Source organism: Haliaeetus leucocephalus, unplaced genomic scaffold (assembly GCF_000737465.1).
Source record: "Haliaeetus leucocephalus isolate CR32 unplaced genomic scaffold, Haliaeetus_leucocephalus-4.0 Scaffold450, whole genome shotgun sequence".
Classification (NCBI taxonomy): domain Eukaryota; kingdom Metazoa; phylum Chordata; class Aves; order Accipitriformes; family Accipitridae; genus Haliaeetus; species Haliaeetus leucocephalus.
Genome location: NW_010972886.1, coordinates 18,511,021 through 18,527,933, shown reverse-complemented (window position 1 = coordinate 18,527,933; position 16,913 = coordinate 18,511,021). Strand labels below are relative to the sequence as shown.

The 16,913-nt window shown below is 49.4% G+C and overlaps 1 protein-coding gene across 3 annotated transcripts; it reads right to left on the bottom strand.

The window, feature by feature from the left end:
- Nucleotides 1-4,315: 4,315 nt before the first annotated feature.
- On the bottom strand, nucleotides 4,316-16,907 carry BCL2L11 (BCL2-like 11 (apoptosis facilitator)). Of its 3 annotated transcripts, XR_774835.1 has the most exons (5): nucleotides 15,146-15,209; nucleotides 11,793-11,905; nucleotides 8,045-8,130; nucleotides 6,726-7,023; nucleotides 4,316-4,351 (listed from the first exon to the last, which is right to left on the bottom strand). XR_774835.1 is itself a non-coding variant. In XM_010574888.1 (4 exons), exons 1-4 carry the CDS (start codon nucleotides 16,903-16,905, stop codon nucleotides 6,978-6,980), a joined length of 249 nt encoding a protein of 82 aa, XP_010573190.1. In that variant the 5' UTR covers nucleotides 16,906-16,907; the 3' UTR covers nucleotides 6,493-6,977. The 3 variants fall into 3 exon arrangements, 2 of the variants coding, with proteins under 2 accessions (XP_010573190.1, XP_010573188.1); XM_010574888.1 differs by lacking the exons at nucleotides 4,316-4,351; nucleotides 15,146-15,209 and adding an exon at nucleotides 16,902-16,907 and having other exon boundaries at nucleotides 6,493-7,023; XM_010574886.1 differs by lacking the exon at nucleotides 4,316-4,351 and having other exon boundaries at nucleotides 6,493-7,023.
- Nucleotides 16,908-16,913: the final 6 nt, after the last annotated feature.

Genomic DNA, 16,913 nt, shown 5'->3' with positions numbered 1-16,913 from the left:
ACAGCCCACACTCGGGGTTTCGGTAGGAAAACTGCTTAACCTTTTCAGCAGCAGAAGCAAATGCTTTTTGAAGTCCAGACGCACTAAAACACAGGGTTCACATCGCGAAGCTGGTTGCGCATCGCCGGGCTTTGCCTTTATTTTAGGGGCCAGGAGCAGAGAAATGATCTCATTCCCCCAGCAGCGCAGGGTCCCTCTGCTCTTTCGCCCCCTCAATTCTCCCCTTTGCCCCGTGCCAGGAGGGAAAGCATAAAAAAACCCAAGAAAATATTAAAAATCCCCTGACTGCTTCTTTTTTGTTGTTTTTTTGGTTTTGCGGGGCAGCTCTGTGCTCTACCAGCTCTTTACAACATACTAGTTTTTAGTATTTGCAGCTCACTTCCTGTATGAGGTTAGTTTGTTTATCATAAAAAAACTATTTTTAAACCCATTTCTGCCAATAAGTAATTTGAATGTTAATGTCAGGCGCTCGTGGCTGTTCCCCCTCGTCCCCGGCTGATGGGAGGACTCTGCCGCCGCTGCCAGCCCCGGGAGGGATGGGTACTGGGATGCTGTGCCACCAGCACATGCTGAGGTCTGGGGGCCTCACGTCCCCAGCCCCATGTCTCCTCCTCCAATGCTCTGGGAGTTTGTGTGTTTCAGAAGAAAAAGAGAAAAAAAAAGGATTTCAGAAAATCCTTTATTTTTTTAACATAGGGCCACGCGCAGCCGTCCCGTGGTGGCAGCAGTGGTGTGGGGACACGTCGGGATGCGGTGAGACAGACATGCGGCTCTCATTGCCCTTTCCCTTTGCTCTTACCTCTTCACATCCTTCCTTGCGTGCCGGCCTCTTCCAGCCTGCGCCGTTACAGAGACACCAATTAGAGCCAATTAGCGCTGGAGCCGCGTGCTGGCACGGGCAGCCAAGGGGATGCTCAGGGTAGCTGTGGTTTGCTGCCGTGCGCATTCCCCCCCCCCTTAGGGAATGGCTATCGCGCCATCTTCCAACTTTATTTCCCCTAATTAATATCCAAGATAATTATGTCTTTGTCAAAAAAATTTTTTGCTTGGCGCATGACGTCCATAATCGCACCGAGATGAAGCATGTTTTAATTAACAGCCCGTGAGGCTGGGAAGCGAAGGCTCCCTGCGTGCCCTTGTGGGAAAATTAATGTACGAGCCTGTCAAAAGGCCGGCAAGGAGAAATTCATCAAATCAGGGAAGAAAAGGCCCCGTATCCCCACGAGGGTCCCTGCCCTCACCCAATCCCGGCCCCAATGAGCCATGCAGCACCAAGCAAGCCATTGCTGCAGCATCTGAGCTCTTCTTGGCTCCCTAGGACCAGCCTTTGTAGGTACGGTGGTGTCGCCAAGAGAAATAACCCCGTAGTCTCACTTTTCTAGGGTAGCTTAAGCATTGCAGGTCGTAATTTTTAAAACTCCCTGGCAAAGACCCAGAAGAGGTTTGGGATGCTCGGGAAGGGCAGCAGAGGCTGGGTAGTGGCTTGCAGGGACCTTGCAGAGCCCTTGCTGGTGGGCAGCGGGAGGGTCCCCTTGGTCCTACCATCCTTGGGCTTGTCTTATACCATATAAATATATGCCCAGCCCCGTTAAAGCATCTATAATGTTACAGCGTCCATAATGCCCCCTTATTGCTTCTAGGGACCTTCCTGGCCTGGCCACAAGCCAGGGCAGCCTGAGCAACCCTGCCTGCAGCCAGCCATCTCCCATCCCTGTCTCCGCTGGGTTTGACCAGAGGAGAGGTTGACCATCCTAGAACCTGCCAGAAACACAAGAAAACCTGCTGGAAACAGTGAGCTTTGTTGCAATATGAAAATCAAATGCAAAGTTCGGTGGGTATTTTTAGCTGTTTAAGGCTGAACAGGTGTTTGAAAGGTCAGATGCGAGTCATTGGAAAAAAAATATATACATTGAGAGCCTGGCAGCATGGCGTTGTCGCTCCTGTGACACTGGATGGACGAGTCATGGCAGCTGTTGACCATTCGGCTCTGCCAAAGCCATGATGTTCAGCCCACGTCTGATGGGTGCTTTGGGCTGTGCGTCCCCCAAGCCCTCCCAGTGGGTGCTACACGTAATGTTAGCAGCCAAACGGGGATCTCATTGTTGGGTTGGGTTGTTTGTCATTCCTGAGGTAGGTAGGGGTTAAGGGATGTGGGAACGTTCCAGGCTGGAGCCAGTCTGGCCAGGCCAAGGTCTTGTGTGTCCTCAACAGTGTGTGCCCAGGGCAGTCATGAGTGTTTGGGGAGGGGGCGAGTGTAGAAAGGCTTCCTTCCAATGGACACGGGGCTCTGGGGCGGTGAAGCTTTCAGACGGCTTTTTCCACAAGCAAAGGTTTTTTTTCCTTTTTGAGGAATAAAGGAAGTTTGTCATCCTTAAAACAAAATTGCATGTCATTTTAATTAGTTACTAAAGCAAAAATTTAAGACCACAGAAAGAAAGGGCCTGTCGCTTGTCGAGGACCCAGATATGTCTTTGGTGGACCTGGGCCATGACCACCTTGGACTTGGCCATGGCCAACCTGAACCTGGCCATGACCAGCCTGGGCCACGGCCACCTTTGATCTTGGCCATGACCAGCCGGGCCCACGGCCGCTTTTGATCTTGGCCACGGCCAACCTAGACCTGGTGATGGCCATGCCCAGAAGGAAGATCCTGCCGGCGCCCTGCACCACTGCCTGTGGCCGGCGGGGCAGCGTTTCTCTTCCCTGTTGCCTTGCCAAGGTCACCGGGTTCAGGCAGGCGATGAGCTCCTTCCAACATGAGTCATGGCAAAGATAAATGGAGAGCACGAGGTGGGACAACTTGCCCGCACAAGCCGGTGGGCTCGCAAACACCAACAGGACCAAAGAGCCATGGGCAGAGCGGGGCCAGCAGCTGCCAGAGCCTCGGCTGGGCAATAAAGCCTTTTTTTTTTGAGTTACAGAAGCCCCCAAAATAGCACCTGAAACCAATAAACTTCCCTTTCAGGAACTTCTGTAATTTGAAACACACACAAGAACAAAAAAAAAAAAAAATCCAGAATTTTTTTTACATTGCCAACTAGGATTTTTGGGGTTTTTTTTAAATACATTTCAGCTGGTGGGTGCCAGGGTGTGGGAACACTTGGCACAGCAGCACCCGGCTCTGGCTGCGACCTCCTGCGCAGGGGACTTCTCAATCTGCTTTTCCCCCCACAATTTCTTCCTGCCTTTTGGCCTTCCCAGCTGACGCACAGTCCCACTGTGTTGCGTCACACAACACAAACCCCAGCCACCCAGCTGATATTTGGGAAGAAAGTGGCTAAAAATATTCTCCCCCACCGCCCCATGCCCAGCATGGGCCAGCAGCTCATCGCCTTTGAGGAAAAGAAAAAAAATCAAGCCCTGAGCCCACAACCATGCTTAACGGCTTGGCTTATGCCTGCAGCATTGCCGCAGACCTTCAAAATGGGAATTATATGGGATGTCAGGCAAGAAGGGGGAAAAGCAGCATCAGCCCAGGGACGCGGGCACTCAGTGGTGATCATCTCAAATACTGGATGTTTCTGCATGCAATGCTCTCCCTCCCTCCATGACAACCGTATCGATCCTCTTATTTTCCTTATTAGCCTTTAAAACAATTTATTTGGGTCTTCCAGAAGAAGCATGCACGTCCTGGTCCAAGGGGAGCAACCCAAGCCATCCCCATGTGCCTCGGCTGGCCCGTCCCCATCCCACACTCATTCCTGCCACCCCCTCACCCCCCCCAATTTCAGGACCTCTGCCATCACCGCTTATCTGCACAGGAAGCATCCCCTCCTCCCCAGGGTACCTGGCCACCAGACAAGGGGTGCAGACACGGGATGGAGGGCTGAGGCAGAAGGAAGGTTGGATGGTAATTTTCACGAGCAGATTTTGATTCAACTTTAAAATAATAATATAAAGTAAAAAAATAATATAACAAAAATAATAAAATAAAAAGAACATAAAATAATTTTTTAAAAAGTAAAATATAATAAAATAGTACACAAATAATAAAGCCCCATGCTTCCCCAAACTTCTTCAATACCTGTGAAAACCGACTGGGGACAGGGCATGCTGTGAGGGCACAGGAAGGTGCCCAGCAGTCGGGTTTGAGCCCATTGATGCAGCCCATGTCTGCAGAGCCCCATAAATGTGGGGAAAAGGAAAAAAAAAAAAACAACCCAACAAAAAACCCAACAAAAACCCCAAGCACTCCCAGCAGGGGCAGCAGTGGTGCCACTCTGGGGTTTGGGAACACTCAAGGCAACATCTTACAAACCAGCTTCATTTAACAGATGCATTTTAGTGTCCCAGGAGCTTCGGAGCACCTCAGAGCAGAGGAAAACACCAGGCAGGCACCCGCATCCTGGATCTGGGGGAGAACGGGTAATAAACAGGGAGAACTGGTGATAAAGCAGCCCTTCCTCAGGTGATCCTCAAGCCCCCAAAGAAAACAGCACTCATGATAAATAGTTGGAAGTTTTTATTCATATAAAACTCATATTAAGAACATAAAAGATTGCATCTTAAAAAAAAAAAAAAGATCTGCAATTATTTACAGCAGTATTGCACAAGTAAAGTGGCAATTACCCTGTCTAAAATTCATCAGTGCAAAACACAAGTAAGCCAGGGAAATTGCAGTAAAAATGCTACATACGCTGGGTCCTGTGAAACGAGTTAGTGATTCATCAGCACATCCGTGTGCGCTGGGGCGGTACCTGATGTTAAAGCTGGTCCAGGGAAAGTGGCTGAGATAGAAGAAAATGTGGCTTTGAAAGGAGAATGGCAAAAATCACAGGGATGTAGAAGCCAAATTCCCACTGAATTTCACTAATGCTGAAGTCTTGGGTGTGCCTAAATCACTACTGGAAAGTGGGACTTAGGCACTTTGAGAAAAAAATAATAATAAATCTCATTATCCAAACCACATCGGTTGCACTGCCAGAAGACAGTGCTTTGGAAGGTGATCCTTATTGCAGGGGCAGGGAGGAGAGAAGGGGGAAACAAAAACTTTACAGGAACTTAAATAAGCAGAAAATAAATATACAACATTTCTACAAGTTACAGCATTATGGAACAGTAGAGTGCATTAATTACACTGGGGAAAAAAAAAGAATCTACAGTATTTATCAAGTTTAACTCTAAAAAAGTTTAGGGATAAAAAGTAATTTTTTTTCCTTATTTATAAGCTGTACAAAACTTACATGAGAGAAAGGAAAGGAAATACATTGCACACAGATATTTGGCTCAGATGATGAAAATAATATGGTGCCCTACTCTAATAAATATTCAGGTATTTACAGTTACGGAAAAGAGGAGAAGCATTAACGCATCGTGTGAGATCGCTCGGGAATACATCTGGTTTCCCAGCAACCAAGGAAAACTCTTCATCACATCCTTTTGGCAGAACAGAGACCACAGGTTATGCTTAAAATGACCCGGAGCAGTCAGCCAATGTGGCTAAAATGAGCTTAATCACAATTTTAAAACACCATTCTTCTCTTAGGGGACTTTCAGGGCTTTTTTTTTTTTTTTCCTTAAACCTCACAACTCTACAGGGGTGAAACCTGGGGTTTGGGGGCTAATTTTCCTATGCCTACCTTTTGGCCAGGAACACCTCCTGTGGAGAAGTCCCGGGCAGGCAGTGCCAATACCTTGATTTTTTTCCCTTAAAATTAATACAATTTTTGTCTCCGTTGTTGGCTGGGGCGGCCCAGCAGGGAGGATGGGGTAAAGTGCTTGGCGTTTCTTTGGTGTACTCCAAGGGACACATTCTGGGCGGCGCGGTGCCAGGATGCTGTAAGGCTGCGAGACCCGAAAGCACCATTTCATCCACTGACAATGGATGAAACTCAGCTAGGAAAAAAAGCTCGTTTGGTTTCCCCCTCTGCTGCCAATTTTTTTTTTTTCTTTTAATTTTATCAACAGCCATGCAATTCCACATAGGTTCCCATGGGAAACCTGTGGCAGCAGCCTCCCTGCTGGGGTTTTCTATATAAATACTACAGGAAAAAAAGGAATGGCTTGAGCACGGCTGGGGCAGCACACCTATGGTGAGCCAAAACCAAGGGGACAAGGAGCAGGAACCTGCCCTGGCCAAGCTTACCAGATGTTTTAACCGCTCACTCTCCACCAGTGCAAAGGTTCTCCCTGCACCATCTCCAAAATACCCTTTCCAAAACATCCCCTGCTCCTGCAACCGATGCTCACCTTGCAGGTCCAAAAAAAGATAATAAAATTTAAAATAAAAATTAAAAATCGCTCCATAATCCTCCAGAGGAGTGCAATGGGAGGCACGCAGCCCCGCACCAAGACCACGGCTCCTCACCTACCCGACAGGCACAGGCAGCCAGTGCATAGAGGTCAGATTGTACAGTTTGTCCATCATTAAAAACACTAATAATCACACATGGCACTCAACAGCTTCTCCCTGCATGCGCATTGCAGGAAAAAACGCTATTGTGGGCTTGGGTTTGGTTATTTATTTTTTTTCTTTTTTTTTTCCTTTTTTTTTTCCCTATGGGGCTGGTGAAACCAGAAATAAAACCACAGCATTTGGAAGTGGGTTTGAGGACCACCTGCACCAGCCAGAGGAAAGGGACAGCTCCAGAGGCAGAGAGGGGTACATTTGTGCATAGATATGGGGGTGGCCGGAGCAGCCACCCCTCCAAAAGCACCCGCCATGCAGCAACCGCCTGCCCACAAGATGATGAACCGGAGACCACGAGGGGTCCGAGGCAACAGACCTGCTTCTTCTGACAAGCTCTCAGGGCTCCTCCAGGAAGGTGGCAGGGTCTCCAGGTGGAAGGGGAGACGCCCTGGGATGGCATCAAGGGCCTGGTCAGGTCTTCCTGGGGCAAGGAGGGCAGTCTGGGAGGAGACGTGGCAGTCAGTGGGGAGCGGACCCCACACGGCAAGTCCCCGGGTGGATCTGTACCAGGTCGGCATCCTTCGGCGCCTCTTCCAGCTGCATCCCTGCGCACTAGTATCTGGGATCTTCAGGCCGCCAGTCCCATCCTGCTCATCCCCCTGCTCCAGGCTGTCCTGTCCAAACACAGAGAGGATCCCAGGAGAAAAAAAATCCAGCGCCTTAAAAAAATCCTCCTGCATTCAAAAGCAAGGTACAAGTCAGGAGTTAAAACAGTTCCTGAAGTTACGCAGCAGGAGCTGTCGCCTCTGAGTGCAAAGCTGCGGTGTGCTGGGAACTGTTTCTACCTGCCTCCGAAAACGTTTTATTGCTGAATTACTCAGTCACCAACATTATATATTATATTATACAATACATAAGCGTTTTCACAAGTTTTTATATAAAGAATTTCTAAAAAAAGGCAACCTGGTGGATTGTTTTTTTTGTTTGGTTGGTTGGTTGTGGTATTTTGGACCCTGGGAGTCTGACAGCTAAGTCTTGAAATTCAGAGTGTAAAAAAAAAAAAAAAATTAAAAAAAAATCAGTCAGCAGGAAATAGGCTATTTGCATGATGCAAATGAAGGTGGATTTGGGGTAGCATTAGGTATTTACAGGTAAAAGAAGTGCTGATTTAAATCCCTCTGCCCTTCTTCCATCATCACCATCCCTTTTTGTGGGCAAAGGCCCAGGAGGCAAAGGGAGAGGTGAGGGCTCTGCGAGTCTCTGCGATAAGGTCTGCAAGGCAAACTAAGGCGGCTCTGCCCATCAGCTGGCTCAGGCTTTCCTTTTCCCCGCTGCAGGGTTTATCCCAGACAGGCCGACAGGTTTCCAGAAACGATGACAAAAAAATTATTCCATTGCCGTTGAATATTTTCTCTGAGACTCATTTGGAAAAAATAACAAAACAAAAAAAAAAAGCGAGTTGAGAGAAACGCAGTAAACACGACTCTCGGACAAAATCCTGCATCGGAGAGTCCTAGCAGATCAGCGTGGGATGTCCACTCTCATCTGATGGCCCCCCACCGTGCGTCCTGGGGGAGAGGCTAGGTGGGAGCCGGGCGGCGTGGGGAGCCCCACATCCATCCGTCTGTCCATCCTCCCTGGGCTTTCCCAACGAGTAAATGAGTCCCCATGCCTCAGAATGTGCCCGGCACTCACTGCATCCTCCAGATGAGGCGGATGATGTAACGCAGGAGGCGCAAAATGATGATCTGGGGGTTTCCTGCCTGGTTATCCAAGAAACCCTAAAACAAAAGAGAAAAAAAAAAAAGAAAAGAAAAAACAAAAAAGACTGTGACTAATTTCCAGCATGAAGCCCCTGTGCTACGAACACCTTGTGCGGTGCCACACATATTTCAGAGGTGCGAAATCAAGCATTTTACAAAGACTGAAAATAAACTCTATGACCTTTCATGTTTTCCTTCAATAAAAAGCTTTATAATACTCAAAGGGTTGAAGCTGCCCACTCCCAGCCATGCTTGCCTTGAAGGCAGCCACCATGGTGCCACTGAACAGGCATGTCACGTGCGAGTCCTACACGTGGGCACAGGAGGCATGCAATGCCGCCAGAGGGTTTGAAACGCGGCAAAGGAGCAGTTAGCCCTAGCACAGTCAAAGGGTTTTAAAAACCACAGTGTGGGAAGGCTGAGAGGAAAAAAATTAAAAATAAAAATCCCTCAGCGAGGAGAGCAGCATCAGTCTCCGCACAGGCAGGTCCCCGCCTGTGGCGCTGCCGCATGAATTTTAGTTCGGAGCGCTCCAGGCGTAACCACCACGTCATTCACAAAACACGGTGAGCCAGACACGGCAACAAAACACTCCTCCCTGGAGCACGGAATCACAACAGTGTACAATGAAAAGAAAAAGGAACAACCACCAAAGGAGTATTTATTTTCAAGCCTTTTTCCTAAGGTGAAAGAGCAGCCCAGAGGTTCCCCCCCCCCCTACTGTCCCAAAGCAATCTGATTCGGGCTATTTTTAGTGCAGTAAAATCATGCCTGTGCATGCCCCAGAGAGAGAAATTACACCGTTTACACCGATATGCAAACTGCCCTCCCCGCTACGGGGGTGTAACACAGGCAGTCCTATAGCCAGGAGCTGTCACCATGGAGAGATGATGCTCAAGCATCCTCCGGACAGGTACCCTGGGGCATCCCTGCACCCCATGGCATCAGGTCCCCGCATGAGTGGGATTTACCCACCCGGGAACTGTCCCCCCACCAGCACGATGCTAAGCCCACCGCACTGCCTGACTGCCAACACGGCAGAGAGCAAGGAAAAAACAAACAAAAAAAACCACAACAGGCTTAGAGAAGGACGCAAGAGAAATGCCAAAATTAGGTTTTCTTTAATAAAGTGGTATAAAAAAAAATTAGTTGAAACGAGACATTTTCCACCTCTGCAGGCAGTTCGGGTGTGGGCAGCAAAGCTTGGGGCATGCGACGGCAGCCAAGCGATGCACCCTCTGCCGGCAAAAGCCTCAGCGTGGAGCTAGTCTCCATGGCTGGAGGGTCCTGTGGCCATCTCTGCTCGCTGGACCTGCAAGCTTTGTCAGGGCAAAGAGGGGCTGGATGGCGAGTTGTCCGATTCCCCATTGTCTTGCCCAAGAGACTGTCCGCAGAGGGGGGTGACGTACAGAGCACACGCAAAGGGCACACCGATGGGGAACGTGATGGGGAACCCGTGGCCCCGACCTGTCCAACAGCTCCGACCTGCCCAGCAAGTGCCGTTTTGGCAGGGCTCTTAGTTCCCCATTTCTAACCTCACACTTAAAGGGCAAACCCCAGCAAGCAGCAGAGCCAGGCACGCTGGTAAGGTGTCCTAACCAACCCTCCTGCCCAAGGGCTCCAGCTCTGCAGCGACCACCCTTTCTCCAGAGCATCCAGGCTGCTTGCAGATGGAAAAGACACCTTTCCACGAAGCAACAACCAAGCACGTTGAGGACAATAATTCTACAGCAACTGCTTAAATGCTCTGAAACCTCCTCGTTTCTGAGTGCAACGAGCAAGAATTCGTCAGATGCTAATTAAGCCAGGTACAAAGTGTTTTTAGGGTCATGCATGACAGCCTCTGCTCATGTCATCTAGCAAGCAGGACGTGGTCCTCTGTGTTTCAGTTCTCTCCCTGGGGCAGCAAGTTGGAAACTCGGCCGCAGCGCTGGGAACCGCCTCATGCAAACCTGTGTGATGCTCTGTGACCAGGTACCTTCATGCCATCCTGCTGCTGGCTTCACCCCCACCCTCTTGGACCTGTGGGGAAAACCCTTTCCCACGCCCCCTCAGCCCCCCCTTAAATTCACACCCTCTTATACACCACACAGCACAGCTCACAGTTTTGTACGCAGCGGTGTGGTGTACACAGTGCAGATTTCCAGTGTGCAAGGCTCCACACAGGACAGCACCAAGGGAGCGGGTCCCCATGAGATAATGCAGGAAGGACATTCCTGCTCATCACAAACCTGTTCACAGAAGGTGCTCAAAGGCCTTGCCTGCACTCCAAATTTAAGGCACTGCTCCAGGAGCCAGTGAAGAGATGGGAGAAGGGACGGCATGGCACTCTGCATTTCTGCCAGCCCTTCTAGATCAGCTTGCTGCCACCAGGTGCCTTCAGCTTTCTGAACACCTGTAGGATCAGCTTGGTCCCTACCTCTCATTGAAAAGGCATCCTTTAAACAAAAAAAGAGGGTATATCACATCACGAGCGATCAGCCTCGATGGGGGAGGTCGCAAGACGAGTGTTCCAGATTTGGGATAAAACACAGCTTATCGCCTGTTTGTTGCGGGTCAGGAAAGCCAGAGCGTTTACAAAGAAAAAGGAGCCGATGGAGAGGTCTCCAGTGAGGCGATGCAGAGAGGCCATGCAGAAGGAGCTGGACCACAGCAGCCTGGCACCCATTTTGAGGGAGAGCCCCTGCCCACAGGCATCACCATACGGACCCTGTGAATGGCAAGGAAACCCACTGCAGGAGTGACTCATGAGCCAGGGAGGACGGATAAAGATCCAGGCAGTCAGCATTTCATCACCAACACTGCTACCTAACATGCTTCTGACTCCTCTTCCCACAGACGAGCACAAGGGTGAGTTGATAGACCAGAAACCACATGCACGAACATGCAGCCGTCAGTAATGTCTGGCAGGCAAGTTACTGGCTAACGATGCTCTTTGGAAAACTACTGTTACTTCATCTCTCTGGGTTCATTTGGTTTGGGGTTTTTTTTTTTTTCTTATTAATGCCACCTATTTTTGTTGCAACACTCAAAGGTGAGAGAGTTTACAGTCTTATAAATTCACGTTTCAAAACAGCTCTGACAGATTCTTTGTAAGAAAAGTAAGTTATCAGACCAAGTCCATCCCTGTTTCTTATTTCCAACTACACTTCCATGCACGTGATCCTCAGCAGCAGGGATCTGGGAGCACAAAAAGCTGCTGCATTCACTCCCTGCACACTTCCCTAAAAACACCAGTGCCAGCACCTGACTGCTGCCAGGTACTGCTTCCAGAACAGCTCTTCCCAACGCCACCCCAAAAATACCCCAAGACACCCAAACTTTCCCTGCCTCTTAACTTTTAGAAGTTTCTTCCTCATTATTGTCAGGTCCAGTCCCAGTCCAGCAATACACTTTATTGGCCCTGGGGGCTACGAAAGATACTGCGAACTTCGTACCTGAAAGCCTCAAGTCTCAATTTAAAGGTTATTTTTAATTGATTTAATGATGCTGCAGCAGCAGATGACTCGCCGGCGCAGGCAGCACACCCCTGTGTCCAGGCGAACACAACCACCCGCGCATCCTTTTCTACATTTGAGTGAATGAAACATTCACCACAGAACTAGTTTCCAGAGATGATTAAGCTTTTCCCTTTTAGAGACAGTGCGCAAAGAAATGGAAAGTGAAAAGATGAAAGTTACCCTTCTTGGACAATAGGAGGCATTGAACTCATCTCCAATGCGCCGCAGCTCCTGTGCAATCCAGATTTCGGGCTGTACATCTTCTGCTAGCGAGTGAGACTGCCACCGGGAAGCTGCACGGAACAAAACCAGAGCATTTAAAATAGATGAACAGCAGAAAAATAAATACTCTATTAAACTTGGCAAGAGTCGATAGACTACTACTTTTTTTTTTAATTATTACTCTCTTAAAATTTTTTTTAAATGCAGTTCGTACAAGTTGTACAGGTGCCAGGCTGCTGGGGCCTGCACATGGTATGCAGCACAAATGGGACTCGTTGCATAAGAAGTGCATTGCAGGACAGGCTTTTATTCCTTATTATTTTTATATTATTATTATTAATTAGGCTTTTATTCATTTGGGTTTTTTATTATAGGCTTCCCTTAAGAGCATCTCCTCTGGTGTATCCAAGCTTTGGTCCCCTATTAAATAGGGAGGAAAGCTGAGATGCCACTCACCAATTTCTTTCCCTAGCAAAACCTTCTCTTTCCCTCTCTCTAAATAACCTTCTTTTCTTGCAGGCACAGCAGCAGCTCCTTCCCTAACCTTAAAAAACCTCTGTCTGGATAGTTTAATCACATTCTCACATTTCCTCCCCAAACCTTTCTGAAGTGCCCAACAAGAAAAAGGAAAGCGAACGGTTTTGTCATACTGAGAAGAAAGCCACAACTGGATTTGTACGCCGAGAAACCCTGCTTCCAGCAAACTGAAGGACTTTCCATCCGCAGGAGGGAACCGGGACGGCTCGCCTCTCAACAGCATCTTCCTGCACTTTAGCAGAAAATAAACTCAACGCAAGAAAACAGCGCTGGCTTATATGAGAAAAAAAGAGCTAATGTATCAATTATACTGTACTATACATAACTAACTCAGTCTGCATTTTAAGAAGTTATTAGACATGTGATAAAGCCACCGTGCAATCCCCTCAAAAGCCAGGGGAGAAGGGAGCAGCCTGTGTGATCCAGGCAGGACCTCATATGGTACCTGTGCTGCCTCTTCCCCCTCCCGCAAACCCAAGTGCAGGATCCAAGCAAGAATCACAGCCTTAAGGAAAAAAAAAACCACAAAAAACACACAAACTAAACAAAAAAAATAAAACAACTTCACACAACCCCCCCAAAAAAAAACCACTGCACAAAACAAAACAGAGCGTTTTGGCACGACAGCTTAGAAGGAATCACAAGGGAATAGAAATAGCTTCCAATCTCAAAATATTCAAAGGATTAGTGGGGCAGTAAAAAAAAAATTTATTTTTTTTTTAAATTTAAATAAAAGCCTGGCTCCAACCTGACTGGAAAATGTATTTCCGAGCCAAACGAGCACTGCTTGGCTCAAGGATCTGTTTTGTTTTCACGCTGTAGTAGCGCAGGAGTAGTACCCGCCGCCTGCCCAGGGACGGCCCCGGCGTATTTATTTTCCTCGCTGGTGAATGAAACACGGCGCAGCCCTCGCGATACTCCACCCCGGCGCTCCGGGAACGCAAACAGGATTTCGGCCAGGGCGGGGCAACCATCTGAAATCCCACCACTGGCACCAGAGCCAGCCCCGGGCTGCCTTTCCCGGCAAGAGCTAAGCTAGAAAAAAAAAAAAAGGGGGTGGGGGGTATGGAGATAGGAAAAAAAGATGTGAGGAGACCTGGGGATGCAGAAAAAACTGCGTGGGGGAGAGGTACTGCTCCCTCTCCATCCTTTCCCCCTGCCCCAGCATCACACCCAAGAGCTCATCCGTTCCAGAGATGAAGGCTGGGGTTGGTGGCTGAGAGCGAAATCGGGCTGAGGTTTTCAGAAAGGACTTTCTGTGGTGCTGCCGAACAGTGGCGTCAAAAGGGTCCAGTCATAACTGGTCCCAAAACCTGTCAGAGGTGCTTTCAGGGGGCCCCCAGTCATACCGCAAGCCGCTGCCCGCCACCGACGGCAAGACGGCTGCCGTGGGGATGGGGACAAACCAAGAGGCCACCAGCACCCCCGAGATGTCTGCATCTCACTCTAGCCCACGGGATGCTCCGGCTGGGGACTGGTGCAGTGATGCTGTGGTCCCTGCTTAGAAGGAAAAAAACAACCAACCCCAAACTGCACCTCCACCTCCTGGTCCTGGTCATCCAAACCTCCCTGGAGAAAACCTCCTCGGAGAACAGCTTCACATGAACCATGTGCGGAGCTCAGGGAAAAACAGGAGCAGCTCCCGAAACGAGAGCAACAGGAACAACATCGCCAGCTTCTCAGCTCAAGGCTTCCCCTCCCACTTAAATTCACCTATTACACCCAGAGGACCTCCTTTGCAGGCAAGGAGAATGCACGCTGCTTCTCTCCGCTCTTCCGCAGCCCAGGAAAACACACTGGGAAAACCCACTTAAGGAGTGCTTGCAGGCGCCTGCTCCAAATACATCCCCAAAACCTGTGTGCACTCCCGTGCCTTTAGACAGAGCTGCTCTTTGAACACAAAGCCCAGCGAAAGAAAATTATCAGCTCCTGCTAAGAGCCAAAGACTTGAAATATCGGTCTAAGAGTCACACAACCCCACCAAAGGGTGGGTTTCTTGTCTTGGGTGACTTTATGGTGAGCGCTCCCGGCAGGGTAACCACCACCCCTACCATACTCTTCTGCAAAAAGTAGGTTCATTTTTTTCCTTGTACCTTCCCCAGCACAGACAAATAAACTCATCCCTGCTCCTTTCCTACTCAGCCCCAAAAGCATCTTCCTAGATAACGCGCAGCCGGCACTGCAACCCTTCCCACCTCCCATCCGAGAATATCCCCTCGCTGCTTTTGTCTCATTTCCCCCAAAAATGGCTTTGGAGGCGGCTGGCTGTACCCCCTTGCACTGTCAGAGAAGCGAGACAGCCCAAAGCATCGCTGCCTGCCACCTCCCATGCCAGAACAACTCTTTTCTCCAGCAATTAGCGCTCACTCACACACCCGAACACAACTGAAGGCATCCCGTAATTCCCCAGGGCTGCCTCCACCTTTTTTGTCTGGCAGGCACATTTTCAGTGCTTAATTACTATTTGGGCCGTCAGCACTGAAAACTTTGGGGAAGGTTTTACGAGATTTACAAGAGGCAGCTTCAGGGCAGAGCATGAGCTTGCTTTGCTCGACTAGCCTTGGAAACAGTCCACTGCTGCCCACGGGAGAGGCTGAGAGCACCTCTTGCACACAAACTGCTCCTGCTTACAGGAAATGCCTGTTTATTATTATCATTATTATTAAAGGCCACTTGCTTATGCTTCCTAGAGAAGCTCTCCATCTCTCAGCCCGCAGCCAGTGCCTTACAACAGATAAAAATCAGTGCATGAAAACACAACAAAAAAATCATACCCTTTGCTTCCTTGCAGAGGGACTGACCCATTTCCGCGCGGAAAACTTAATGGCATGCATCCAGCGGGACACCGCCAAGGCAAGGGGACCGAGGAAGAGGTGTGCAGGGCAAACCCACAGCCCTTTCTCCGGACAAGCTGCACAGTAAGTCACAGCCTGGGAGTTGCAGTCCCTGACCAGGGATAAAACAGCTCCGCAGATCCACACTCCCAGCTTAATTGTGTTTTGAGAGTAGCCAAGGGTCCCATTTAAATAGCTCGAGTATTTTCCATTTGCTTATAGCTGTTTAGGATGATGCCCGTAGCAACAATAACAGAAGAAAAGCTCCACTAAAACCAGCATTTCAACAGCTTTCCTACAGCAATCAAAAAGCAGGAGCTCAGAAAAATCAGGGAAAACTTCAATTTCTTCCTGGAGCACCAAACAAAAAACCCAAAACAAACAGAAAAGTGTTACTCGCTGCTAAAACGTTGGCTGCGGCTCTCCCTGCTGAGGAACTCCAGCACCCTTGCCTGGCTGTGCCACGTGTGTTTGCGCTACGTGAAGTTGTGAAACTTGCATTAAGCTGTAATTACTGCAATAATGTCAGAAAATCTTTCCTAAGGGCATATTACAGTAAGCCCTCTGCAGCTGTAACCACAGCCATTAACCAGGGAGAAAAAAAAACAACAAAAAAAGAACATGTTTTGATCATATAAAGCTTGGAGTTGGTGTTTGTTATCCCCCGAGGAGCGCTACCGATGCAATACCTGCCTCACTTCTACCTTCCCCTGGTTTCGCCCGGTGGAAGTTAAAAGGTTTCCTCCAATTAAGAGGAATTAATCACGAGAGGGGAAAGGCATCACTGGATGGCTCGAGGAGCTCCGGCAGGCGTGTTTTCCCCACTAGAGGCTTCAACCCAGCCTTACCTGGTAAGCCACATGTAAACACACGCCCGCCCGCCACCACGCTGCTTTCAAGCATCAATTTTGGGTTTCACCAAAACAAGCGGGAGTTGTACGACCCTAGTGCCTATGACACCACGTGGCTTGTGAAGAAACAGGAGCAAAAAACCGAGCGAGGAGTCACCCACCTTGCAGCAGTGCACAAACCCTGGCAAAAAGCAGTGCGTAAAGCTGTGCAAGCAAGCAAGCCCTGGCTAGGAAGCTGAATTAAACAACTCTGTCCCCTCCTCCCCAGGCAGGGACTAACCCATCCCGGAAAAGAATAAAAATAATAATAATTTTTTTTAAAAAGTGCTGGATGAGTGGGTGTTCCCCGGCACCACTTTTGCTCGGTGGGCCCAGCCAGCTTGCAAAAGTCCCACACCCCTGGCTGCCTGGGCAAGTGTCCAGCCAGCCGCCAGCCCCGAATTGGCTGGGTCACCCGCTGCCAGCCCCCCGGCGTGCCCCACAGCTTGCCCTGGCCCCCGCGCTGCCTTTTGCCACCGTCCCACAGGTTCGGTGGGCGTTTGGCCCAGGGTACCGCTCCGGCACGGTGCTCGATGGCAGCCAGCATCATCCCGCAACACCAGACAGGTGGGATGCGGGAGGTGTCGCTGCAGGTGTGTTGCGCGGCTACAGAAAAGCTGCGTTTCACATCTTTTGATGGAAAAAAACCCAAAAGACGGTGAGGAGCGGAAGGTGGTGCTGCCAGGCAGGGGATGAAGAGGATGGCGATGGGAGTCCAGTGGGCTGGTTTTGGGCACGCTGATGGGCGCAGCACTCCCACCCCCACTCCCAAAAAAAACCCCAAACACCAAAAAAAAAAATCTTACCCATGGCGCTGA

Excerpts from the sequence above, each read along its gene's own strand:
- BCL2L11 (XM_010574886.1), bottom strand. The coding sequence starts at position 15,176 with ATGGGTCAGTCCCTCTGCAAGGAAGCAAAGG. Across the intron at positions 11,906-15,145 it reads CCTCTGCAAGGAAGCAAAGG|CTTCCCGGTGGCAGTCTCAC; the intron begins GTATGATTTTTT and ends TGTTCCGTGCAG. Across the intron at positions 7,024-8,044 it reads CGCCTCATCTGGAGGATGCA|GACAGCCTGGAGCAGGGGGA; the intron begins GTGAGTGCCGGG and ends GTGTTTGGACAG.